The sequence below is a fragment of the Callospermophilus lateralis genome, chromosome 9 (genome assembly GCF_048772815.1).
Source record: "Callospermophilus lateralis isolate mCalLat2 chromosome 9, mCalLat2.hap1, whole genome shotgun sequence".
Classification (NCBI taxonomy): Eukaryota; Metazoa; Chordata; class Mammalia; order Rodentia; family Sciuridae; genus Callospermophilus; species Callospermophilus lateralis.
This window is the reverse complement of record NC_135313.1, coordinates 69277996-69305212: the sequence shown is the minus strand read 5'-3', so window position 1 is coordinate 69305212 and position 27217 is coordinate 69277996. Positions and strand designations below refer to the sequence as shown.

At 38.6% G+C, this 27217-nt stretch overlaps 1 protein-coding gene across 7 annotated transcripts in view; it reads right to left on the bottom strand.

Annotated features, from left to right (window-relative positions):
• Positions 1-27217, bottom strand: part of Rbms1 (RNA binding motif single stranded interacting protein 1) — a 202168-nt gene that overhangs the window by 80321 nt on the left and 94630 nt on the right. For 5 of the 7 annotated variants that reach the window (XM_076866787.2, XM_076866791.2, XM_076866793.2 and 2 more), the window contains exon 2: positions 6650-6825. In XM_076866787.2, the coding sequence (XP_076722902.1) occupies positions 6650-6825 (176 nt within the window). The remainder of the gene's footprint in view (positions 1-6649; positions 6826-27217) is intronic. The other 2 variants (XM_076866788.2, XM_076866792.2) reach the window with 1 other exon arrangement.

Sequence of the window (27217 nt, the reverse complement as noted above, 5' to 3'; positions counted from 1 at the left end):
GGTCATCAGTACTCTTCAAAAATGCATTCTAAAAACCTTAAAATTCCAATGACTACAATATTGTCATTTGTTTTTATTTGTCACTATAAAGCAGGGGCTGTAGCAGTAGACTAATCATTTTGGAATAAAAAGGGAGGCCAATTAATTCCAGGGAGGAGGGGAATCACCTTTCAGCAGAGACTGCTGAAGCAATCTTAGAGTTACAGGTAATAATAGAGGTCAAGAAAGCACAATCACGTTAAGTTGTCCATTTTCCTATTAGTTGTTCTAATTTCTTCAGATGATCGACAGGTAAACATATCCTTAAATTTAGCACTCAACAAAGGAACAAGTGGTTCCAGAACAGCATTTGGTTGTCTGGGCCTCTTCTGTGGGTTCCATGAACAGAGCTGCCTCTGGGGAGCCCAAGCAAGAGGTTGGGGCTGCAGGTCCAGGAGAGGACCCCCTGGGCCATGCCTTTTCTGTATTCTCTGTTGGTGAACTCAAGCTTTCTCTTCATTCGGAGCTCAAATCTTATGGTGGTTTTAAATTAGGCTTGGGTATTGACATTGCCATCTAAAAGACACCCTGCTTCAGTCTAGCACCGTTCCCATCCCCTCCTTCCACAGCCCTGGGCCGGGGCACATCCTCTCCATCCTCAGAGAGTCCTCTCCTTCCCCAGGCCAAGCTTCCTACAGTGCTCAGAATTATCGCAAGAGGAGGGTGGGACGCTTGATTATGCTTCTCTGCCACTCCAACACCTAACTCCATTTCTGTTAATAAAGAAGAAATTCTAGACTTCCTGCCACTCACTTTCTATTCAAGGTGTTGGCAACATTCCCAATCTCTGTCTCACTTCTGTCCTCCACACCCACCACCTCCACTCCAGTCACCTCAAGTCTTGGCCAACTAAAGGCTGAACACCAGCTTCACACCAAAGGGCCCTCTCAGGCTTTTTTTTTTTTTTTTTTTTTTTTTGGTTTTCAAGCTTTCCCACACCTCTGGGGCTCTTCTTGATACCTGATGAACAGCAGTAGTTCCAACTCACCCATGTGAAATTATCCTTGTCTTTAAGGTTAGGGTATGTCTCCTCCCTGAAAGCTATCCTGGTGGTCTCCTCACATCAAGGTTAACACAACTTTCCTTAGGTTTCTCATGGAATGCCACAGATAAAAACATTCACTTTATTCTGTTGGAAATTATAGTTGTTTCTGTCTACCTCTGTTGACCTGTCTTGCTTTTCTGTGCCACCTTTTAAGATCTGGGGTGTAGTCAAAATAATAAGGAAAACTTGCAGAGAACAGAAAACCAAGGGGTAGGAAATAAAAATGTATTGGATATTTACAACAGGGAAACTGGGTATATTTCCAAAATATTTATTTTCATTTAGCAACAGTCATACCACAAGCTAGATTTAATTTCATATTTATATTATAATCATATGTTTTAATGCATGTTGAAACAAATTAGAAATCTACTGAATGAAAGAAACTGTTTAACCAACTGTTTAAGAAGAGGTACTGTACAAAATGGGTATAGAAAGAAACACTTCTTGTTCTAATATCCATAGAATGTTCTTCCTTAAAAACAAGTTGTCCAAACCCTGAGCTGTCTGGACCTTCTCATAGGATGTTGATGCCCTGATAATCTTTAAGCTACCCAGACTTAGCCGACAGAGACTTTCAACCTGGGGCTCCCACTACAAATCAGGAAGAGTTGTGGACCAAACCTGTGCATAAACACTGTTTTTAAAGTCTTCAAAAAAAAAAGGGAATTTCAACAATCTAAGATTACCCATGCCACAGTAATCATTATAAAAAGGAATGAATCATGGTGGGTTACATGCTCAGAATCTAGTGGGGTCTTTTCTCCTTAGTTTTAAATGTGATATTAAATATATTTAAGCTTTTTCTAGGAGTTAGGATTTGGGGATGCAAAGAAAGATTAATATTTGTTCAGTGACAATTCTGTTCTAGGCAGAAGGCCAACTCTTTCACTTACAGGTTGAGCATCCTTACTCCAAAATTCAAATCCAAAACTTTTTGAGCACGGACATGACACCACAAGTAGAAAACTCCTCACCTTGTGCAATGGGTCAAAGTCAAAACACAAGGGCACTAAACACATCATACAAAAGTAACTTCATACTAAGTGTATAAGGCGTACATGAAACACAAATGAATTTTATGCTTAGATCTGGTCACATTCCCAAGATATCTCATTACACATGAAAATATTTCAGAATCTGAATACTGAATCTAAAATACTTCTGATCCTGAGCACTTTAGATAAGGGATACTCAACCTGAATTTGATTCCTGATCACAACCTATCCATAAAAGCATCATTTGACCCATTTTATAGGCTATCCGATAAGTAGGTACTTGCTGAGCACTGTGGTAGATAACATGGGAATCTGAAAATTATCAACACTGACCATGATGATTTTAAAAGCCAAGTGAGAAGTCTGAGAACATGACATGGTGTTAGCCTTATATACAGCCACAGACATGCTGCTAAAGAACATCATAAGCCCTTGGAGAACAGAACTGTGTGAGGTGGTGATACACACTAAATAAGTAAGAAAATAAGAAGCAGGGTTGTTAGTGTGGCTCAAGCCTGGAGGAGGCAGGAGAGCTTGAATTTGGCTTGCAGATGGAGGCTGGGAAATGGGAAGACTCCTGAGGAGAGGTGGCAGCCAGAGCAAATGGTCACCTCCTGTCACACTATAGGGAGCAAGGAAGGAGGCCCCAGTCTTCTGTCGGTGAAAAAGAAAAGTTGACCAAATTATATTTTTCTATTGTATGCATGTACAAAAAGGTAACAAGGTATCCCACTATTATGTATAATTATAATGCACCAACGAAAAAGAATTTTTTTTTTTTTTAAAAGAACCTCCAGGACTTGGAGACTAAGAGTCAGTAGAAAGTGTTCAATCATTGCTCTAAAGCTTCATACTGAGAAGAGTAAATGTGGGAAAATGACAGTTTGGGGAGGAAGGAGATAATGATGAGTTTGAGGTTCAAATGAAATATTCAAGTGGAAAATGTGTAGAGACTTGGAAAGAGTAGAGAACAGCCTTCTGAGAGGATGATCCTACAGAATAAACAGCCAAGAAAACAGAAATTAAGAGGCCAAAGAGTTGAGGAGAGGTGGATACCAGTTAAAGCAAACAAACAAAATTAGAGAAAATAAAGGGACATTTATGATTCCAGTGTAGCTTTAACTGAGAACATGTAGACAAAATACCAATGGGTAAGGTGGCAAGAAAACAGACGCAAAAGGGCCCTAAACTCTTCTGTCTAAAAAGGAATTTGCCTGAGGAGCCTGGAGGGGAGAGATATTCTATCAAAAAAAACATTTATAATGACAATATAGTTACAGTCACAGTTAAGCAGTATAGACTTGGCTCGATTTCAGAGAATGAGGAGAATTAAGACTACTTGAGGGTCAAGGTAGAGTAGATGATTCCTTTCTGCTACCCACACCACTCCACCTCCTAAACTTGCTGGTTACCAGCACTGATGTCATCTTTTTGAACAGAAATGGGGAACAAAGTTGCAACAGCCTGGAGCAGTCATGAGATTCCCAGGTTTCCCATACACTTTTCACAATTTAGAAGTTAACCAGAGCTTGTTGGCTTCTCTCATCAAGCATTCCTAGAAAATTTATCTGCTTTAAATCCACAGTTTCTGATCATTATCACCGTCACCAGTTTGGTCCTTGTCCAGCTCTCCTGAGCTAAGCTGGGGACCTTCCACATAAGCCTCCACTGCCAGGTCCCCTCCTCTTCAGCACAGTGGCCTATACTTTCCAGTGCCATTAGTCTCTGAGTGTGGGAGGCTGATTTTTCAGCACAACACCTGCCTGTTCACTGTCCTTTCTTCTAACATTCTAGCACCTCTGTTTTACTCCAAGCAGAACATTTAAAAAATATTGCTTTTCTCTCCTTTTTTTTTTTCTTAAAGAATATTCATGTTTTACTAATCCTTGGACTTGATGCAATTTTTTTTTTTTTTTGTATGGAACCAGGTGACTATGGTAAAGATTTTCCCAACTCTGTTAGATAACCCTTTAAAAGAGCCAAGTTTCTGGCCAGGGTTGTGGCTCAGTGGTAGAATGCTTGCCTAGCATGTGTGAGGCACTGGGTTCAATCCCTGGCACCACATAAAAATAAATAAAATAAAGGTATTATGTCCCCTCCCCCAAAATAAATAAATAAATAAATAAATAATAAAAGAGCCAAGCCTCTGGCAGAGCCAAATTATTAGTTTCATCGTTGCCTCCCCCTGCCCCCAATTCAGCCTTATCAGGTCAATTTTAATTAAATTGTTGTTTTCTTAATTCTAAAATGTTTTTCTCTTTTTTCTGAAGAATGAATTTACAACTATCTTTTCTGAGAAGTCTCTGATACCCACTTTTCTAAAATCCCTAATTATGTCCAGTTGATTTTTGAAGCACTAGAATGAGTCACTTTCCCATAAGGTCTTGTCACTTCCATGTCACCAGCTAGCTATTCTTTATTGGAAGCAATTAAGTCCAGAACAGGAATGCCCTCTTTTATTTTCTCTATATTCTAAGACACAAAATTGTCAGCAAGTCAAATCTGGCATTTATTAGATTCTGTGTTAAATGGGATGAAGCTTCTAGCAGATTCTGAGATAGTCTCCCCTATTATTCTATGTCTTGCCTCTGTACAATGCATATTTAAAAAAACACTATTATCAGAGTTTAATATCCAACCCAGGACTTCTGCAAAAGCCTCCCTTTGCAGATGACAGGAGGGAGTGAGGGTGGCAAACAGTTATTGCTGATACTGACACTAGCAAAGAGAGTTAATATTTACACATGTGCAAAAAAATCAGAGACACTGAAGAGACTAACAACAAAAAAGGAATCAATATTCTAGAAAAAAAATGATAAAATGTTCTACTATGTTTGGAATATAATGAATTGATAAAAAATTGCTGGCTCGATTTTTCAAGTACGTAGTTACTGTATATAAACTATCACATTACTGTGTTATCTTATGGTTAGTTAACTGTCTCCTTGATGTCATCACTCACCTTACATAATTCAAAACCAGCTGAGAGACAATCAATCTTTTGAAATCCTCTCCCCCTTCTCTTATACCTCAGGAGTTTGAAAGTTAGTTAGCTTCATTCTTCTGTTTCTTACGAAGTTACATTTTTAGTTCCTTAGACTTTATGGCGCTATATCTACCTGTAATTATGCTGCAGAAGCATAAGAAGACGCCAGGAAAGGCCAACAGCAGACAAGATAGCAAAAGGCCTATTTGTGGTCTTGAACAGCTGCAATAGGGCAGGGAGTGCTTGGCAGGGTTCCTGTTGCCTCTGGCCAGGAACAACAAAACCCAAAAGCTGGACTTGCTTTCAGAGCAGACCCCAGTGCAGGACACTCACTCACTGCCCTGAAAGCCAAGGGCTGAAGCCCAAGTCCAAGAGGGCTGATCAAAAAGGGGGACATGGGAAGGGAACAGAGGGAAGGTTGAGAGTGATGGCTTTCTAGAAAGCTCTCCAGGACCTAAAGGGCCATCACGCTTTCTCTCTCAAAACAAAACAAAACAAAGCAAAACCACTATCACCTCCTTATAGAAGCCCAGATGTTACTTTTAGTTCCAGTTTGGAAATACTGCTCAAGTTATTTTTAACTCCTCCTCCTCTACCACCACCACCACCCCCGCCCCCCAAAAAAAGGAAAGGAAAAGAAAAAGAAGAAAAGTAATGATCTGAATTGTACTCAGGACTGGAGAGAAATGAGATGCTGTCAATATTTCAAAATGGGGATGTTTTGAAGGGAAAGATTCTCTAGAAATAGTCTTTATCTTCAATTATGTAAAATTTCTTTTGTAAAGGACCATTACTGTCTTAGGATAAATAAAAAAGTGCTGTTATCTGTGTAGGCATTTATTGCTCAATGTGATTTGATGCATTCAGTCTTTATACAATGATCTTTGCACTATATGGTGCTTCTGGCTCCTTAGTTTAAATTAGTGCTTTCTTACTTAGCTGAGTTAATGTAATTGCAGCAAAGTAGCACATTTATATTCTATTCATCAACAACATTAGCATATAATGCAAATTTACTTTGGAAGTTTATGCACATGCACACATTTCTTCATAAGATTAAGGAAATGGAAGTAAGTTCTTATTCCCAAAGAGACAGGGTGAACAACTGGGACACAGAACTACAGGTGCTCATGAAGAGTGACTAATGTTGTCCCAGCAGCAATTAAAAGTTTGACTCACACTGAGGATGAGCTTAGATGGTTAACTACCTTTCTCAGAAATAACAGCTGAAGTTTCTCTTATGAGATAAACTGGCACCTAGAGGGGCTCCCATGAAAGAATGAGCACTCCTAAAAAGGATCTAAGCATAAAATAGTTTAAAATTCATGTTTTATCTTTCATACGCCCACAGAGTGAAATTCTAGTGAGAAAATGCTCCAATTTATTTTGTTACATAGGCATTCTGCTGATGGTAATATCGAGCAAGTGTCCAAGGACTTAAAACTTGGAAACCCATTTCCTTGTTGCAAATCTGAGCATTTACAGATTTGTCCTATGAAATTCTCCAATGACACAATTATTATCATCTATAATAGAATCAAGGAAATATTTAGCAGCTAAAACAAGAGAAACTATACTTACGGTTGACAGAGCTTCACCAGATCCTGGTCGGTGGTATTGGGGGGCAAGCCTCGGATGTAGAGATTCGTTTTGCTTAGCTGATCCCATCCTGAGTTGCTACTGCTGCTACTGTTGTTATTACTGCTGGTGGTGCTGGGACTGGGAGGGGCCATGGGGTGCGCTGGGACCAGAGACTGCTGCAAAATAAAGGCCAGGAGTGTTCAGAGTGCTAAAGGTAAGGGATTCAAGCACCACTCTGAGGCTGTATGCACTCCAAAATAAAACCAAGGTATAAATACAGATTATCTTCAGTTATTTTGATGTTAAATTTTTATTTACATATTAAAGATCTCTTCTTTCTACTGAAACCCACCTCTCTCCTTCAACATGAAATAACAGGGTTTTACTCAGATAATTCTTTATGTGCACCTTAAATGTGACTACATTTATATAAAATTAATTTATTCACGTTTTAAGGACGACATCTTCTAAGATTCAAACATTAACTTGCATGATGTCACATGATAATATCTTAATACACAGTAATTTAGAAATCACTAGAATTTTGAAAAGGTTTTCAAATTCTGAAGAACGTTTGATTAAAAATTGCTGATCATTTTGTTAAGAGGACTCGAAAAAAAAAAAAAATTGGTCTTCAAGTGTAAAGAAGCTCGAACTTAATCCAGATCCTCAAAAAAGGATGACTTTGCCTTGTAGGACAGGCACATGGCTTCATTGAGACATCTGGGTAGGAGTCACAGGCATGCTGTCTCTAATTCTGGGCACCCTTGTGAAATTTAACCCCTGTGAGAATGGTGTATAGCTGGAAACCTTCCAGGGCCTCATAGACATCACTCCAACTTTTACAAAGCAACCAAGATCTTAGTGTGATTTTACTATCAGCAGCCACCTAGGAAGGATGCCTGAAGCTGTATCCAAACCAGAAAATTCTTTGTGAACCAATAGGATGAAACCACATTTCTCCAACCTGATGCCACATGTGAATTTTGAGGAAGTTAAATGGCTCAGCTTGAGATGGGAGTAAGCACAATGCAAAGTGTCCTCACAGCCACTGAACAGCAATTTTACACTAGAATAGGATTTTTTTTCCACCTCACACCTTTTAAATAGGAAGCATACTAACCCAAGGGCAAAATGCATATTAATAGTTTGAATATATAAAATTAAAATTAATAGTTCAACAGAAATTTCAAATCTTGTAGGTTGGCTTTTTACTACCATAGACAAGAAAACTAGATATAAAAAAGGCAAATTCCATCCCACTAGGAAAAATTTGTAAAGCAGACCACTTGTAATAAATAGCCTTCATTTACCTCGTTAATAACCTCAGTTACCTACTGCAGGGTTCTAGTTCTCTACCTACTTTCTGCCATGATCAGCTTAATTCCACACTAACTCAATACACTGAGGTCTCAGCAATTTAGACATACAACCATTTCTTCTAGTCCTATACTTTCCACATTCTTCTTCTCACTGCCTAAGGTCCTTGCTAAAGATATCATGAGTCCAAGCACTATTTAAGGAGATGATTGTCTTTTTAGAAGGAGAGTAGCAAAAAGGGATTACAAATAGTCAATGTGCATGTATGTCAGGCTGAACTTGAACTGGGAATATCAGTGTTGCTTAGTTCAGAAATGAAAGCAGCCTGAGAACACATCTGAGCAATCTATTGAATTCACGCCTTTAATGAGCAGTTGAAATCATATGCTTTCCCCATATTGCTGCCCTTTCTCTAAGGGTTAAAGGCTCTGCTTTCCAGATAAAACTAAGAACTAAGCCCTGTCCCTTGCTTTGCCCTGGGTGGCACCTCAGGCCCCAAGGTTTGCCACAAAGGTCTGTGATTCTTCCCTGAAGTCACCAAATTGCTACCTGCATTTATATAACCCTTCCCCATTTCTCACATCATTAAGGTGCTGGGAAGTAGCACCCACACTGGCCTTCCTGCCCTAGCCTCTGTCTAACAGAGAGAACTTGCAGCTATAGGCAGAACCTGAAAAGACTGAATTTTCTCTCAAGTCTCCTTTGATTAGTTTCTGAGACCCTACCCCAGGGCACAAGACACATGGATATTCACAATTGAACCTAGGATGTTGGCTGCAGCTCTTGGCAGATGAAACAATCACTGGTATGAAGGGCTGGGAATGTAGCACAGTGGGAAAGCAATGGTCTCACATGTGCCAGAGCCTGTGTTAGATTCCCAGTACTGGAGGGAAAAAATTACTTTGACACCAAGGAGAAGACCTGGAGAAGTTATTAAAGACTTTTTACTAAGTCTCAAGAGAGGTTAAGTATGTGTCTTACTGTGCCCGACTTATTTCATTTAACAGAATGATCTCTAGTCCCATCCATGTTGTTGGAAATGATAGGATTTCATTCTTTTTATAGCTGCCAGTATATGTGATACATTCTCTTTATCCTTCGTCAACTGATGGACATGTTGTTTGTTTCCATTTCTTAATCACTATGAATAGTCCTGCAACAAATATGGGAGTGCAGGTGTCTTTTTGACACCTGTGTTGATTTCATAGAGGTGGAGAGTGGAATGGTGGTTTCCACCAGATGGGGAGAGTGTAGGTGAGGAAGAGATGGAAAAGATTTATCAATGGGTACTGACTTATAATTAGATAGGGGCAAGAAGTTCTGATGTTCTGTTGCCCAGTAGGTTCTCTATTGATAACAATAATAAACTGTACAATTCAGAAACCTAGAAGAAAGTAATTTTGAAAGATTTTGCTATAAAGGGTTGGTAAATGTTTGAGAGAAATATCTTTAACCTGATTAAAAACATTACATAACGTATGCATATCAAAGCACCATTTTACCCCATTGATATGTACTACTTGCATGTTTTATGTACTGGTTAAAACTAAATTTAATAATAATTGACCTGATGCAGAATTTTTAGAAAGAATTAATTCTGCCATGACTTTTTAAAGTTATAGCACATACATCTGAACATTATTTAGAGTTAGCATGTTAGGAAGGCTTATCTTAAAACAGTGAAGAATTAAACCCTCAGTCCTGGACTGAAATGCAAATACTGACACATCTTTGATAAATTTAAAACAATTACACTTTGTAGTTGAACTCTGTACTTTGAGAAAACAAATGGTAAACTTAAACCCAACAACTTCAAACTTCTTTTTCATTGATGGGTGTTCTTTTATTTACTGCCTCTCAAAATCCCTCAGCTGCACTGGGATTTGAAAAGACCCCTATGGATGAAGTTTAAACACATTCCATCAAATTAGGAAACCTGTGGCTAGATGGCCATAGTTAAATGCCCATTCATCCCCAAAGAGCCTAGGAGTCCATCTCAGCCTTCTCCAGCCTAAAAAATTTTCCTTGGTTTAGGTCAAGTAAGCAGGCTACATTTTTGCTTCCCAGGCAGGTAAAATTAACAAGTTCAGTTTTCTTCGTTTATCTGGGCTTAATTTACAAGCCAAAACTGATAGAAAACAAAGTCAGTAAATAAATGTGAGTAAATGGATGACCCCTTGTATTCTCTGCTTGAGTGGTGTGACACTAGCACTCAGGAGGACTTCCTGTGTGAGGCTGTGCTCAGGGAGCACCTCCTATGTGGGGAGCAGTCAGGGAGAAAGGACTTGCGTGTGGATAGCACATACAGAGCACTATCCATAGAGAGCACTGGTGCTTCCGTCCTGCCAGGAAGACCCCATAGTACCTGGCACCAAAAAATAGGATCAACAGCAGGCACAAGGCAACTGCACACAGGGTAATTCTATTTCCCTCTCTATCATATAACCCCCCATCCAGTGCCACACGGACTAATCTCTTTTGTATAAATAAAGTCCTTTATAGGAAAAGCAAAATTAGCTACATGTAAACCAAAATAATATTAGTAATCAGGTACATTGTTGTAGACTTTTATTCAGCAAAGACAAAAAAACTGAAGACTTGTCATTTAAAATTCTTTTGTGTCATTTCCTTCCTATTACGGATAGGATTAAGAATAGGGCCATAGGGGGCTGGGGTTATAGCTCAGTGGTAGAGCACTTGCCCAGCATGTATGAGGCACTGGGTTCAATCCACAGCACCACATAAAAATAAAATAAAGGTATTATGTGTCGACATAACTTAAAAAAAGAGAGAGAACAGTGCTCTAACCAATCTTATATCTGAACTTGTCCTCCTCTCCCCTCCTTATTCAGCAACCTAAGAATTCCAGTTATATTTTAAAGGGAGAGAAACCTAGGTTCTGCCTTTTAATTTCCTTCAAGTCTTCTTTAAGGCTACCATTCTTACAGTTTCAGAAAGTTATAATCCCTACCTCTGTGGTCCCTGCAACACATACACACATATTACTACTGACACCACCACTGCCCCAAACAGCAGAGAAGGTTAACAGATCAACTATTTCTTTTATCTAGAATCAAAATAACCACTGCAGTTGCTCCTAAGAGCAGAGAGAAATATGGAACACTATCATGTTCACCAGAAAATAGTATAAGGTCAAGTCTGGCATGAATTGAACACAATGTAAAGACTATTACACAGTACAGCAGCCTGGCTCTGCTCTAATTCCCACACACAGGTTCATCTCCCTATGCTTTCACGATGCAAAATAAAAAAAATAAATTAATAATTTCACGGAATTATCAAAAGAAGAATCACTCAAATGGGCCAATATAATCAGTCAGAATACTTTGTTTCTTTTACAAGGACAGGGAAAGAGAAATTCCAGTGCAAGGAACTGGAAAAACAAAATCAAGAGGTGGATGATGAATTGGTGAGAGCTGAGAAACTGGCCAGGAAGCCACTGCACTTCCTGGTAGGTCAGGGCATGAATGCCTGAGGGCCCAGAGCATCAAAGAGCAGGACCTGGTTACTGAAGAATGACAGTGCCTCTTTACACACATAGTGTCTCACTTGTAGTGTGAAAGTGCGGGAAAGATCAATTAATCCTATTTGAAACAAGGATATTAAAGCTTAAATCACGTACTAATTAGTTCATGAAATGGGTTTTCAGACTTCCACTGTTCTTTATTTGGAAACAAACCTCACAGCCTCTCAAGATTATGAAACTAAGCAATAGACTATTAAATATTTTTGTTGGATTTAAGCCTGTCAAAAGAAAGGGATCCATGTTATATTAGCTATTCTAATAAAATCTAAAAATAAACATTTCCCAATGGGCTTCATAATTAATTCTTCAAGATATCTATCAAAGCCACAATCCTTGCATGTAAAACTGCAATCTCCGCATAGAAATTTCTTCACTTAAGTTCATGAATAAAGCATTATTGTCTTCAGCTTCAGATAAAAGAAATAAATATAAGACCTGCATTGTTAAATACAACACAACTGATTGAACACATGGAGACCATGCAGCAGATGTGAAAAGCAACTTAAACAAAAGGGAAAAGTCCTCAGGGATCAAAACAGCTTAGACAAGCTCTTTTGGGCAGAGGTAGAGGTTATAAAGGAGGTGAGTAGAAAAGGTAAAGAAATATTGAAAAACCATGGCATAAAACACTCAATACAATGTGTGGTCCCTATGGTGAACTTTTCCTTCCAGATCCCACCAAGAAACTAGACTTCTTACCATTCAAATACACACACACACACACACACACACACACACACACACACGTCTATCTACATATTTTAAAGCTATTTAAAAAAATTTTTTTTTAGTTGTTGATGGGCCTTTATTTATTTTTATGTGGCGCTACACACACACACGTCTATCTACATATTTTAAAGCTATTTAAAAAAATTTTTTTTTAGTTGTTGATGGGCCTTTATTTATTTTTATGTGGCGCTGAGGATGGAACCCAGTGCCTCACATGTGCTAGTCAAGTGCTCTACCATTGTGCTATAGCTCCAGCCCCAAATATATTTTAAAGGCAGTTCTATGTATGCTCCTGCATGCAAAGAGCCCTAGAGTTCTGTTGTTTCCTCCAGTGGTGGTTCTGAGAACCCCAGTGATTTGCTAAGATACCTCAAGGCAAGGAAACACATCAGGGTCTGGTGCTATTTGTCCTTCTAGTTTTTGTAATAGGATTTCTCAGTGTGTGTGTGTGTGTGTGTGTGTGTGTGTGTGTGTGTATGTGGGGGGAGATGGGCAAGAACTGAAAGTATTAAAGACAAACATCAAGAAGATACCAGATGGAAGACATTAGGTTATTCATCGGGAAAACAGGAGGGCCAAGAAAGAGAGAGGCCTAAGGCAATGGTTTCAAAATTTCCTTGCCAGGGAACACATTCATTAGGAAGGAAAAGCTTTTAACAGTGGGCTTCTAGCCTTATCTACTCTTAACCCCATATAATGGGGTGGGACGGTCCAGTTTCTAAAGATAGTAAGAGTTCAATCAGGGACAGGTAGGGAGGAGAGAGGCAAGGGACAAGGACAGGGATGAAAAGAGGGGACGGATGGCTGACTGAGCTGGCTGTTAATGTCAAGTGGGTAAGAGAGAAAGGAATGGGAAATCTGCAAAGCCAGGTGGGTGTGGACAGCGGGAGAGGCCCCCACAGAGTTACAAACGGGAAACACCAGCTGGAGATTTCTCCGGGAAAGCCAGTGAAGGATCCATCTGGCTGGCTCAGAGGAAGCCCTGACAAGGCAGTGTGTGGGAGTGGGGGGTACCAGAAAGGTAGGAGGAAGAACCTAGAACACAAGATAGACCATGGACAAATGTCACAGGTTATCACAGAGTCTCAGGGAGAAAAGAAAATTTCAAGAAGATAAATGGAGTTGGGGAGGTGACTCAGTGGTAGAATGATTGCCTCACAGATTTAAGGCCCTAGGTTTGTTATCTGGCACCACTAAATAATTAAGCAAGCAAGAAACAATTCATATGATAAATAAAGAGGACTACTTGTGGGGAAAATAAAACTAGTAACCCCCCCCCCCACCACAAAACCAAAAATTTCTGAACAGAAAAAAATCAGAAAAAAGTTCCACCTCGTCGAGAAACTGGAATGTCATCTCTGGCAGTTCATTTTCTCCTGTGTGAAATGAGCAAGAGAGACTGCATGACTTCTAAGTTCCTTTCCAGCTGCAAAAGTGCCTGTCTGGATGCTTCTTGGGGGCTCCAGCTGAAGCACATCAAGACAGAACCCAGCAGGCCCTTGTGCACTCATACCTGTCTGCAGTCAGAAAAATGAAAGAGGTTACATAGCAGATCCCAAGAATGACTTCCACTATCACCTTGCAGCTTAAGACGGAAGAACTGTCACTGTAGTACGCTATCCTACACCCCTAAGACCAGCACTGATTCTCTAAGGAAACAGTCTAAACATATAATATACACTACACAAAAATTACAAGAAAGCCTCAAGGAACAAATTTGAAACAAAGAGTAACATTCAGAGCTTCACAAACTGGAGCTGGCAGCCTGGCATCTCTGTGTCTCAACATGTAATTAGCATAAAAAGTTGCACCTCATATTTCTTCACTCACTTTTATATAAAAGAACTATGTAATAGCTCCAAAACCACCTTAAAAGAAAACTCAAAACAATAAGCAAATTACAACCCCAAAACCAGCTATTAGAACATGGTAAACATAAAATCCCGCCTAAGTTCAGGTGTGAAGCTAATTATTCCTCGAATTCTGAATGCAGGTGTGCGTGCTCCTCTCCCGGTTCTGAGTCCCAAATGAGGAATTTACAGATCCACACCATTTTCTTCCTCAACACAGAACCTTGTGAAGGGGATAAGAGCAAACCCTTCCTTTCCTTTTTACTCAAAATAAATTGAAAAAAAGAGAAAACTTCCTAAGGGAAGTGAAACACTGCTTTTGCCATGACAGTTCCGAACACCTCTGCGACATTCTGAATTTCCTGCCTCCCCCCAGTGGAGTTAGGATTCCAGAGCTGACAACTTCCTCCCAGCTGTTTTCTAAAATCAATCTACAGTACAGTTTGCGTCTTCACTTAGTCTTTCTTGTAAGTAAAGAATTATTGCTGAGGTTGCAAAGTTCTGAGAGTGGAAATTACCCATTCTAAAATATACTTTCTCCACATTAAACAATACTTACAAAAAGCGGTTAAGCTTTAAGCTAGAAAAATTATAAGCAAGCTACAAAAAAAAAAAAAAAAAAAAAACCTAAACAAATTTATTCAAGTCTATTTATTTTGGGTGCAGACGGTTTTGTGAGTGAGTTTGCAGTTTTATGGGCTTCACAAATTGGCCCCTAGAGAGAAAAAAGCATTATCTGTACTTTAAGGAAACTGAACAAGTAGTATTTGAGATCTCCCCATTGTAATAAAACAGGGAACAAAATTTTAAAACAAACAAAACAAACATGAAATCTTATCTGACAGTGTTGTAATTTATAAATAGACAAAGGAAAACATCAACAGGAAAGATTTTTTAGTTGATACAATTCAAAAATTAATGTTTTCAACAACACATTTAAAATTCACATTTGTTTCTTATGGTGCATCTGGTATAATATGAACAATTATAGAAAATGACTGTTATAAGCATAGAGTAACTTTTTTTTTTACTAGTCTTTGCCTTTCTAGGTACATGTCTGTGCATGCAAAGAAATGGGAGTGGATGGTTGCTATATTGCCTAGGATGGTGACTTCAATTTTTTTATTTTATTTTTTGCCTGATGCTACCTTAGAAATTAGCTTCTTGCCTGAGATCTCCACTTACAAAGTGGAGGGACTTACACGTACAGTCACAGACATATGGAAACAGAAGTTTGGTGAAACACCATTTTCCTTTACCATATGAAATGTATCTGGATATTATCTTTTCTAGTTTATTTTGTTAAAAAAAAGAAATACTGGTAATGACTTAATTGACTTTCGAATCCCATTAACATTGCCACCTGCAGGATAAAATCAGTGGTCTGCAACCTGTATCAAGCTGATGTGTACATGATTGGCTTACAGTTTAAATGCAGATCTTACTTAGCCTTGAGGTTGGGGGGTGGATTTCTACCAACCTCCAGGCTTTGCTCTTGCTCAAGGCAGGACTCTGGTTTGGGGGACAGATTTAGAAAGGCCCCTTCCAGCTTTTAAAAAGATACAAGTTGCACTGTTCACAAAGTGAGATTAAAATGTTTGTTCCACTGATTTCCACCCTAGTATCTGCTTAGAATAACGAAGCGCTGGAGCAGGAATGGACATCAGAGATCACGGAACCCAGTACTTTCTCCACCAGAAGAATAACAGAATCTTGAAGGATGGCAGGATGGCGAGTAGAGGAGGGAGCAGCAGTTTTACTTTTATCAAAGGGAGCCAAGCTTTAACAATGTTAAGAAACGACGACTGAATCTAACCCCTCATTTTTCAGGATACTTGGGGCCCAGAGAAGTCAAATAAGTCTTTCAAGGTCGTACAGCTTAGTAGCAGAGCTAGGTCTGTAGACCCACCACCACTGTGATCAAGCACCGGTCCTTGTCTGCTGAGAGGGTGGTGATTCAGGCCAAGCTTCTTAATGAGTATTTAAGAAAATGAGCTGAATGGATATGGTAGTCTTGTTAAGACGTCACAAAAAAGCATATATTTTGTACAGCCTCTTTTACACCTCATATTTTATGATGTGTAAATATGAGGTGTAACACTTCTAGATGGCTTGCTCAGATCTCCATGCCTGTTAGAATCCAGTTTCTTGCTTTAAAAAAAGAAAAAATTCATACTGCCTATTTAAATTTATAATTCAAAACTCTTAAAAATGTGAATGTCATTCGTTTCTATTTTTCATGTATTTACACTTAGAATTTGTGAATAGCACACATGATGATCATTAACTGTACTTTCTATCAGAAAATACAGAAATCAAACAGGGTAACTATAGCAGTTTGATACCTGTTGGAGAAGTACATTTGGGGTTCACTGATAACTTAATAGGCATCAATTAGAAACCCTTGAAGACATGCTGGAATCGCCCACCCATCCTCTAGTTTCCCTATACATGCCACAAATTCAGTCACTTGTGATTTCAGCCTATTTCCTTAAAAATAAAGCAGAAAGACCTATAAGATTTTTCCTTTCATGTACTCTAGTGTTTGCTTTTGTCTTGCAGCCTCACAATGCATACCTTACTTTACCGCATAATCTTCACCCCTGCATTAATGTACATTCACAAGTATTCCATGCATCCTAATCTTGTACCAAAGACAGTTTAGTAATAAATGATTTTTTAATAATGGCACAATTTTTTAAAGTTTCACAAAAGCACCCCACTTTTTTCCAAAACAAAACAAAACAAAAAACTGGCATCAAATCAGCAACAACAATGTGATGAAATACAGGTAAGTTTTTCTCTAAGAAAAATGATTTGCCTTCCGAAGTCCCCAAATCAACGTGAACCTTGATTCCTCAGCCCACTCTGGAGAACTGTTTCACACTGGACCTAAGCATCTGCCCATTTTCAAAAGAACACGCTTTTTCACAGATCAGATCTCTCCTTAGTGATACTGCCTGTTTGGACTAAATATCTACTGCTAACAACCATTCTGAGTCTTTCCTCTCCTTCATGGAGTTGGCCTCTGTGCTAGTGTCTAATCACTTCAGTACGATGGTGTCAACCCTGGGACACGCAGGTGCCCTGGAAGCTAACCAAGACAAACGCAGGCTCATTTCTGCCTTCTCTTCCCCTCTTCTGAAGCAGATTCTCTGAGGTAGAACCTCACTCTGTCAAGCTGAATCTGTGAACAGGTTTCAAATTTTACATAACCCAGATGAGGTTTTCTTCTTTTAGTTTTAAATTTATTTCACAATACTCTGTTTAGAGTAGGAATTCAATGCTCAACAAGAAAAAAGGGAAGATATGAATCTTACTGAATACCTTCTCATTTTCTGCTGTTAAAGTTACTCATAAAGCATCAGATCATCTTTAGCAAAAAGAACTGAGAGAGAGAGAGAGAGAGGGAGAGAGAGAAAATTTTTTAATATTTATTTTTTTTTAGTTTTCGGGGGGCAAAAGGTACACTGTTAAGCAATGAAAATGTCAGAGAGTTTCTTTTCCAGGAAGATTTGGATGATACGGAGTTCCAATTACCAGAATGGAGGCCCAGAACCTCTGTGTATTTAGGGGTTGGGTGTGGGGATCAGTGGGCAGCACTGAACTGGGTTCATATACTTGCATTTTCCTCATTTTTTTCTTTGACCATAGTTTCTTGACATATCTTTTATCTTTGTTGCATATAATCAAACATGTACTCATTCACTGCCTACTGCTATCCCAGCTGAACCTAATTCATTAGCAATGAGTACACAAAGCAGGTATCATAAATCTCTGTTTTTCCAAATGCACAGAGCCAGAAGACAACACCAACCCTCCTCACTTACATGGAAACACTTTGAAGAAAGTCATGTCTAAGAAGAAATTGGCTTTTGGAAACTCCACAAGCAATGATCAGGGAAGGGGCCCAACTCTTTGCTCTTCCTCCACCTAACTCAAAGCAGCCAGTGTGATTTCCAGGACAGGTGAAGGGAAACCAGGCAGAGCCCTCACATTGAAGTGGGGAAAATGAAAGAGGGGATAAGAGATTTTTAAATTTCTATTTTAAAATTTCTATTTCTTTATAAAGACAACTTCAGATTCCTACAATTCAGTCTTTACAGACTTCTCTTACATTTTTTTTTTTTTTTACTATATTTAATCTCAAAACAATACTCTCTGTCCAGTTTAAAAATTAGGGCATAGAGCAAAAGGAATGAATGAAAAGGAATGGTGGACATCCTATTTTTAAAGATCAGAACAAGACAATAGTAACTTTCAGTGTGAAAAACAATTTAGGAAGGAGCAGAAAAGTTTCCTTTTCTAAACCATGACCAGGAAGCTAGAGTAACCCATTCATCAGCTCAAGGCAGAGGACACGGGCAGCCCTTTGGCTTTTCTTCCTTGCAGCCCAGTAGTTATTGTTCAAATTTAAGTATCACAGGACATTTAGAAGAACTCCCTTTACAAACCAAAACAAGACAGAAATTTAAAGGACAGTTTAATCCTGACTGGATATGTTTGTTAAGAGGTAATATGCAAATTATGAAGTCCAGAATTAACCCATAAAATCTTAGACACATTGGTTATCTGACTTTGATCTCCCCAGAAATACATGCAGAACCTGTACAGTACAACATTTCTATTCTCGCTTACTGCAAACTCCAGTCTTACTTTGCAATAGTATCTGATGATCAGTTGCCCTAGAAATGGATAAAACAGGTGGGTATGTTTGGCTCTTTTGTTTGTCCATTTGTTGGGGATATAACATTTATCTCTTTGCTGGCATCAAAATAATTTACACAGTCTTTAAAAATAATGAAATAAGCAAAATGCAAAGGGAAAAAGTCAAGTCATGAAAATTCACGGGAGATTTTTTTCACAGAGAACTGTGTCATTCATAGTACTAATTGCTAACATTGAGCATTTATTGGTTTTGGTACCAAATGTTTTGTAAGCATGCTTTTATTTAATCACAATAAGATAGGTATATTTATCACCATTTTATGGGTAAGAAAAGGAGAGACTAAGAAATTCTCCCAAGGTCTCAAGAAGAGGTGGTAGTCTGATTGTAAAATAAAATCGGTCTGACAGTCTCTTCAGTAACTAAGTGGAAGAAAAATGGTAGTGAGCAGCATGCCATTTTGTTTCACTGTATTGGGGACCTTACTCGATACACGATTGTACTAATTAAGGCTTTCATAAAGACTTACTTTTGCTATGAAAAGTATAACTACATCATGGTTATTTAAAACCTTCCAATAAAACACAGCCAAAAGGTTTGGCTCAAGAAACTGGTTGCAAAACAGTAAAATGGAATGACATGTCCTTCCTTCCTTCCTCTTAATACCAACAGCACCACAGTGCCAGGAAAAAATGAATATTGCTAGAAAACATTTCAGGCAACCTGCTTTCCTTTAGATCTTCTCAATATGTGATATTTTAATCTCAACAAAAGGGTAACACTTTCTAATGTGGTCTTTCCACATTTGCATGAAAAAACCAATCTCCTCCACCAGCCTGTAAGCATCTTGAGGACAAGAGGCAGTGCCCTACCTGGTCATCCTGCTCTGTAGTCCAGAGTCTGGACTTGTGTGTCTGTGAAGAACACAGACTGACATGCTGGAAGCCACACAACTGTGGCTGTGATTAAAATGCTGTGTGCTGAACAGCTCCAGGGTATAAGGAGGTAGGTGAAGTTGGCAAAGCTAGATAGTGGTGCAGGCTAGGTATCTCATAAAGGAGTTTGACATCTGGGGAGAAATGCATTAATTGTATCATGTTCCCAGCTGAAACAGGATCTTTACTTTCACAGGAAATTTATTATATTTCCTCTCCAGACTGAAGAGTCTCTGAACAATTTTCCACCTCCATGACAGGTGGACTTTTAAAATTCCTGGTTTAAGACTTCAAAACACCAGGGACACTAGACAAATTATGATTGATGGTGAGAATTACGATTCAGAAAAAAAATGGAGTTCTAATAATCTTAATCTTATTGCCTTTGGATATATGGGATATGTGGGTATCTGACTTTTCAAAAAAGATTAATCAGAATTACTATAAGCCTTCCAGAAGACATAATCACTTTGGGATCCTACTGCCTTTGGTAATGACCACATCTGGGCGGGCAGTTGTTATTCATTTTTGCCAGGATTCGATTTATTAGAATTTCAATTGAAAAATGACACCTTCACTTCAATCCTTTTAATTGATTTTTAACCTTAGTGAAGTTTTTTAAAGGACTAACTTAGTGGAATCATCTGAATGGTTTGACAAAATTCTTTCAGAGGAACTGCACCACTCTAGCAGAGTTTCATAAAGTTCAAAAAAGCTACTCCTTGAAATGTACCACATCTCTTTAAAATGTCCTGTTAATAAGGATAGTTATCCTAATACAACTCAATATGATTGCTTTCTATCAGGAAACTTAAGATTTGAAGTTTACACAATAATTACAACACTATAAATACATTAAGCTATTCTAAAATTAAAGATTACATATAAATGAAGAGAAAGTAGTAAGTGGCTACATTTGTTTTCTGTGAGGTCTGTAGTTACAGACCTGGGTAGCTTAAAACAGAAGAAATTTGTTCTCTTCTATTCAAGAGGCTAGACAGGTCAAATTAAGGTACTGGCAGGTCAACATCCCCTCTGAAAACTCTAGGGGAGAATTCTTCTGTACTTCTTCCCAAGATTCTGGTGGGTCCTGTTGTTCGCATCTTATGAAGGCAAATTCCAACTTCCACCTATGTTTGCACAGGGTCTTCTGTTTCATGCCCTTGTTCAAAAGATAAGTTATTAAATTTAAGGTCCAACTTAAATCCAGTTGGATTTTATTTTAAAAATCCTTAATTAATTGCACTTGCAACTAATGATGCTATTTCCAAATAATATCACATTCTGAAGTTCTGGTTAGGCATGAATTTTGGGTGGACTCTATTCAACCTATTGTAAAGGGTTGAATAAAGGGTTATTGTACAAGGTTATTTTGACTCTCTTAATCCTTTTTGAAAAAAAAAATCTTAGCTGTGTAATCACAGGGCTTGCATAAATAATTATTTTCACACAAGAACCCATTAAGTTGTAATACAAATTCTTCAACACTATTTAAAGCCAGTGACAAATTGTGGCTCATCCAGTCATCTTATTCAAGTAAAATTTTTCTCTATGACAGGGAGGTTGTGGGTGTTGTCAATTTTAAAAAGATTAAAGTGTCCTCAGAAAATAGCAGATGTCCTCCCAACTTATTTATAAAATTTTTCTAATTGTTACAATATAGAACATGTCTAGTCTTTCCTTCTTTTATCCAAATTTAAATCATTGAAGATAAACATCATCATCCAATGGTACTCCTCTAAACCTTCAAACAAATAACAATAACCAAATAACTTCTTTGGCCTGGAAGACTTCTAAGAACAAGGAGAGTCAAAAGGATGGATTCAGAAATCAGACTGCCTGAGTTCAGATGCCACCAAGGCTTTTCCCTCAATAGTGACTTTAGACAAATTATTTAACACCTCCAAGCCTCATTCCATTGTCTTTACAGTGAAGAACCATACCATTTATTCCAATCTTGCTCAGAGTTGATGTGAAGATTATATAAAGCTAACAACTATTGAACCCTCAGGAAAATGTCAAGCTTGTAGGAAGTGCTCGATGAGTGTTACCTACGCTCTGAGTCCATCTTTCTCAATGCATCACTAAACTTGGCATCCAGATGGCTAGGAGGGTTCTGCCAGTACAAGCACCACCAGTTCTAATCTTAAAATTGACCTATACATAAAGCGATTTCTCCATTCCCTCCCCTCCCCTCCTACTCTGAGGCGCCTCTTCATAGACACGTTGAAGGGGGAAAAAAATGGAGAAAATTGCAGGGAAAAAGAAAAGATCCCTAATGGGTTCAAAAATGTAAGATGATATGAAAGACAGGAAAAACCCAGGAAGCTGACTCCCCAGGAAAGGACCATGGTAAGGCTGGTCTATAGCAAACTGTCATAATTCCTGACCTTTATCACTGGGGTTAGTTTCATGAACTGAATTTCTAACCACACACACATATTTGGGTTAAAGTTCCTCTTTAAAATCCCCCACTTCCATGATACGGCTGCTGTCACCTAAAGACAGTAGAGATGTCAGGAAGGGGATTTAAAGATGTGCATATGTTCCATTGGTACCAATTTGGTTTTATTATTCTCAAGCTTGGTGTAGATGATACAAAAGGCCATCCAATATAAATCTTTCACTATGATTATCAGAAGCAAGAAAGACACTCTCTTCCTCTAATGTATAACAAATCTTTGTTCATAAGAGATTCAGAATTTAAGCTGACATTATCAGTTCAAAAAGTCCATCAAAAGACTAGGTTACCATTAAATACAATTTTTCTGTGGGGGAAAAATGCATTTTGACCTCAAACTTTCCATTTTGAAGAAGAACTTTTGGACTAGAACTTGTCTATATAGTAGGATGATTTCATTTGTTAATCTAAACACTATAATTTTATTAATATACTTAAAACTATGGTCTAACCAACTAAATCAGTTTGTTGGCTAACATTTATTTATGATCAAACCAACTGTTATGAACTGAATGTTTGTGTGTCCCCAAATTTCATATGTTCCGATTGTGATCGTCAATGAATTAGGAGGTGGGAGCTTTGGGAAGTAGTTAGGTCATGAGAGTAGCACCCTCATTAGAGGATCAGTGTCCTTATGAAACAGACACCTCTCCTGCCCCCACCCAGCTCTGTAGCTCTTGTGAAGATACTACAGTCCCACTATGTACACCAAAAGAGGGACCTCACTAAAACCCAACCATGCTGGGTTCACACATCCGGTTTCCAGAACTGTGGGAAATAAATTCTTGTTGCTGAGAAACCACCTCATCTCTTTTGTTAGGTCAATGCAAACTAAGGCACTAAATAGCCACATGTTTTCATACAATGAGTTATATTAAATTTCTCCCAGTATTTTTCACTGAAATGCAAGATTTTATGATTATTTATTCCTTTTAAACTCCCTTTTGTTAACTTGTGCTTATCTTCTGGCATGCTGGTATCTTTCTGAAAGCAAACTGATATTCTGCGTAGGTCATCATTCCTTCCAGCTAGATGTCATCTCAAGAATTGACAAGTATGTTTCCTATAAGGTACATAAGTTGCTGTTTGACAAATCTGATCACTAGATATTCACTGTCTGTTTATCAAATCCTAAGACAGTCCCCATTCCTTATTTTCCTGGCTGCTTTGCCTACTAGCTACTCAAGAGACCCACATAGTATTATGGTTGTCTGTATCAAAGTTAAAATTTTCAAAATGTTATTTTCTGTAGTAATTGGAGTTAGGGTGGTTGTAATGATGGGGAAAAAGCTGAAGTAAGTGAGATTACATTATAGTAACTATTCTTTTTTATCTTAATACTTCTTTTTATAGACTAGGAGGGATGAATAAGAACTGAGTAAATCTCTACATTTTAGCAAGAGTTTTTAATCACTAAGTGCTGTTATTGTCCTAAAATAACAGTAGCAAGTTTAACTGGCAAGTTTTGTGGACAGAGGCTAAGCAAGCTGAGACAGTGCCAAGAGCTGCTCACCGTTGTCTGGTTGCCACTTAGACTGGACAGTGGCCAGCCTGGTGGGGTGCATGTGTGTGGGGAGTCTCTGCAGTGGCATGGACCTTGGAATTTTTCTTCTCTGCTCTCAATAACAATCTTGCCCACTGTGAGTATAGGAAAAGGGTCTACAGAAGAAAGAAATGGCAACTCACTCTCATCTGTCACTGTATTTGGGTTCTGAGAGTCTCAGAAACCTCTGTTTCCTGCCACATCTTCCCCACAGGACACACAGACCCTCCTACCCCATAACAAACATACAGTCCCCCACCCCCCAGCAGTTACTTGAAAAATTACATCACAAATACTTAACAGGAAAAGAGGAAAAGAAAAAGCTTTTTTCTATCCTGGATTTCAAATAGTTTCATCTGGGTCCTGGGGTTTACGGCTGGCCCTGGCACCTCGGTTGACTCAGCATATCTACAGATTGATCCCAGAAACTGTTTTCTGCAGAAAACTCAGAATGGCTCTGGAGCATCACCCCAACTAGACCATATTTTGGCAGACCAAGGTTCCAAGGAACATGCTACTATTAGTATTTCTGATACCAACCTTAACAAAAATATCCCAATTTTTCTTTGGATCTAATTTTGACTGAATTACTCATGAATTCTTTCATTATTTACTACAAGTTCATTTACGTTTTCTGTCCACATCACCTCTGGAATTAAAAGATCACTGAAAGATTCAAACAAGCAGAGCAACCACTCAGGAATATTTCACCTATTGGTCCTTAGCCTTTTGTGAGTTTCTAAATCATCTGCAGACCTTAAAATGTCCCCCCCCCACCCCACAGTCTTAGATATGCATGCTGTAGAGGGACACAATAATATACAGTTTTGATGAGCACCCCAGGAGATGCAAGTGGTCCTGGGACCAAACTTCAGGAAATACCACTGTTGTAAAGGGTAGAACCAACACAGCATGTCACTGAAACTCACAGGCCTTGGTATCTCTTCTATATGAAGATCCATCCCATGTTTTCTATAGCAAATCTGAATCCTTGGGGTGTTCTGTGCCCCTTGCAAAACAGCTTCCATCAAGTCCCTTGCTCTTCCAGATGACACCTGACCCCTTCATCAGTCAGTAGGAAAAGGCGTCTCCTTGTTCTAAAACTGCACACTCTCTCTGACCACACCCTCCAGATCCTCTTTTGCACCAGCTTATCCAAGCAATTTCTGCTTCCTTGATCTGACACTTCTAACCAACCCTCCCTCAGATGTGAGGCCTTGCAATTCCCCACTAATTGACATGTAGAGAGTTCAATGTCCAGCTCTAGGTTAACAACTCTACATACTTCACTACATAAAAACAAATATAACCCTGCCTGCTGGGATGGTTTCCCCCAGAAAGGCCTTCTGTGGTGCCCCTGCTGCACAGTCACAAGACCTTTTTGCTTCTACTCAGACAGTCAATTGCACATGTGCTCACTTCACACATGTCTCAATGTGACTTTGTGGCAAAAATTTCAGAAAGTGGCTGTTTTGGAAACACCAATGGCTTCATTATGGGCAGAAAGTACAGAGCACTTATGAGTGCATTCCGTGACACATCACACTGCCAGACGTGGATACATTCTTGCTGAAATAATGACTGATAACTATGCCTAATTTCACACACTGGATGTGTTTTTGGAAAGTTCAACCTGAGCAGATCCATGTATTAAACTCAGTAAGAAAAAGGATTTTAAAAGAAGCTCTAAGAATAAAACCAGCAAATACTATGCCCAAAAAATATGCATAAAATATACCAACACTATGCTTCACGGAATTAGAGGATCTAATACCGAGTCAGTAATGAGAAACACACCCAAACAAAAGGTTAGAGAGAAACTCAGTGATTAAGCAACAATTATGTATAAGGAGGAACCCTTTTGTAAAGGGAAATTACTAACTTAGCTCTTTTCTTTTAAAAAAGAAAATGCCATCTGAGATGTGTTTTTTAAATTCTGAAAAAAACATGAAGTTTGTTACTGTTGTTCTTTTGTTTTAAAGTGAAGGTTTAGAATAACAAACGTGAGACACCTGTAATGGAACATATGCATGTATTTAAATTCTTGCATAAGACTCAAGAATCTTAAATTTTAATACCACTTCACATTCTTATAGAACTATAGCTCTAAAATAGCTTTCAAAACAGAAATGGGCAAGACTCTCCCTGTTGTGAGCGGCTTACCCAATAAATACAGGAACTCATGCCCACTCCCAGAGGTAGCCAAATGCTTTAATGCATAGTGGTACAACCCATTCCTTTCTCAATACCAAGGGCATGATTGCTTATCCACTACATGTGCACACACACCCAAAGTGAGATGTGTTGGATGAAGAGAATCGCATCAGAACATGGTTTTGACATAGGAAGGCATAGGAACAGAAGAAAAGGGAGATCTCAGAAATCACCTTCCTGGAAGAGACAGACCTTGAATTAAAGACCAAAGGGATGGATGTGACCTCAAAGGTGGGAAGACAAAGTTCTGCAGCCACTTGTGATAGCCTAAAAAAAGTTGAGAGAAGTGGAAGGAAAGAGAATTCAGGGACCAATGCAGAGCTCTTGGCTGTAAGGGTAGGTACGGACTTGAGCAAGGCAGAGAAAATTCTCAGGGTCCTTGTGGGCTATGGATGGAAGTAGATTCTTCCAGTTCTATTTATATGCTTAAACTATTATTGTAAAGGCATATGGTCTATCTTGTAAGTTAAAGACAACCACAAAACAGAAACTTGCTTATACCTCTTATACAACAGGGCATTACTATATCATGAGTATTATACTTCTACTATGGAAGCTAAGGTGGCCACAAGGCAGTCATTAAGTTTTTGGCTTTTTTTCAGACTCACTAAGATGCCAAATTGATGAATTTTCTCTAAACTAAGTGAATGTCTGGTACTAGATTGTTATGTATTGAATTGTATCCCCTCAAAAAGACAGATTAAAATTCTAACCTCTAGTATCTTAGAACGTGGTCTTATTTGAAGACAGGGTCTTTACTGAGGTAATCAAACTAAAATGAGGCCTTAATCAAATATGACTAATATACATATGTAGGGATATTTGGATAGAGACAGACACACAGAAAGAACGTGAGACTGTCATGTGAAGGTTTCAGTTATGTTGCTACAAGCCAACTAATTACCAGCAGCCAGGAGAGAAGCCCAAAGCAGACCTTGTCCCTGTATCTTCAGAGAGACCCTGGCCCCACCAGCACCAGGATCTCAGAATTCTAGCCACCAGTATTGCAAAAAAAAATGTTTCCATTTCTGTTGTTAAAGAAACTCTGTGGAACTTTATGCATACCCAGCAACTAATACATATGTAATTCAGTAGTTGACTTAGACCAGGTTGTTTTGGTAACTAGTAAAACACAAATTTTGCCAAGATATATTATTTAAAGAAAAAAATTACTTTTGCTCCAAGATTGTGATTTTTTATTGTTGTTGTTTTGTTTGTTTTGTTTTTGTTTTTCATGGCTCTCTTTCTCATTACTTCAGAATTAAGGACAAGTCTTATCCCTAAGCAAGACTCTGTCTCAAAA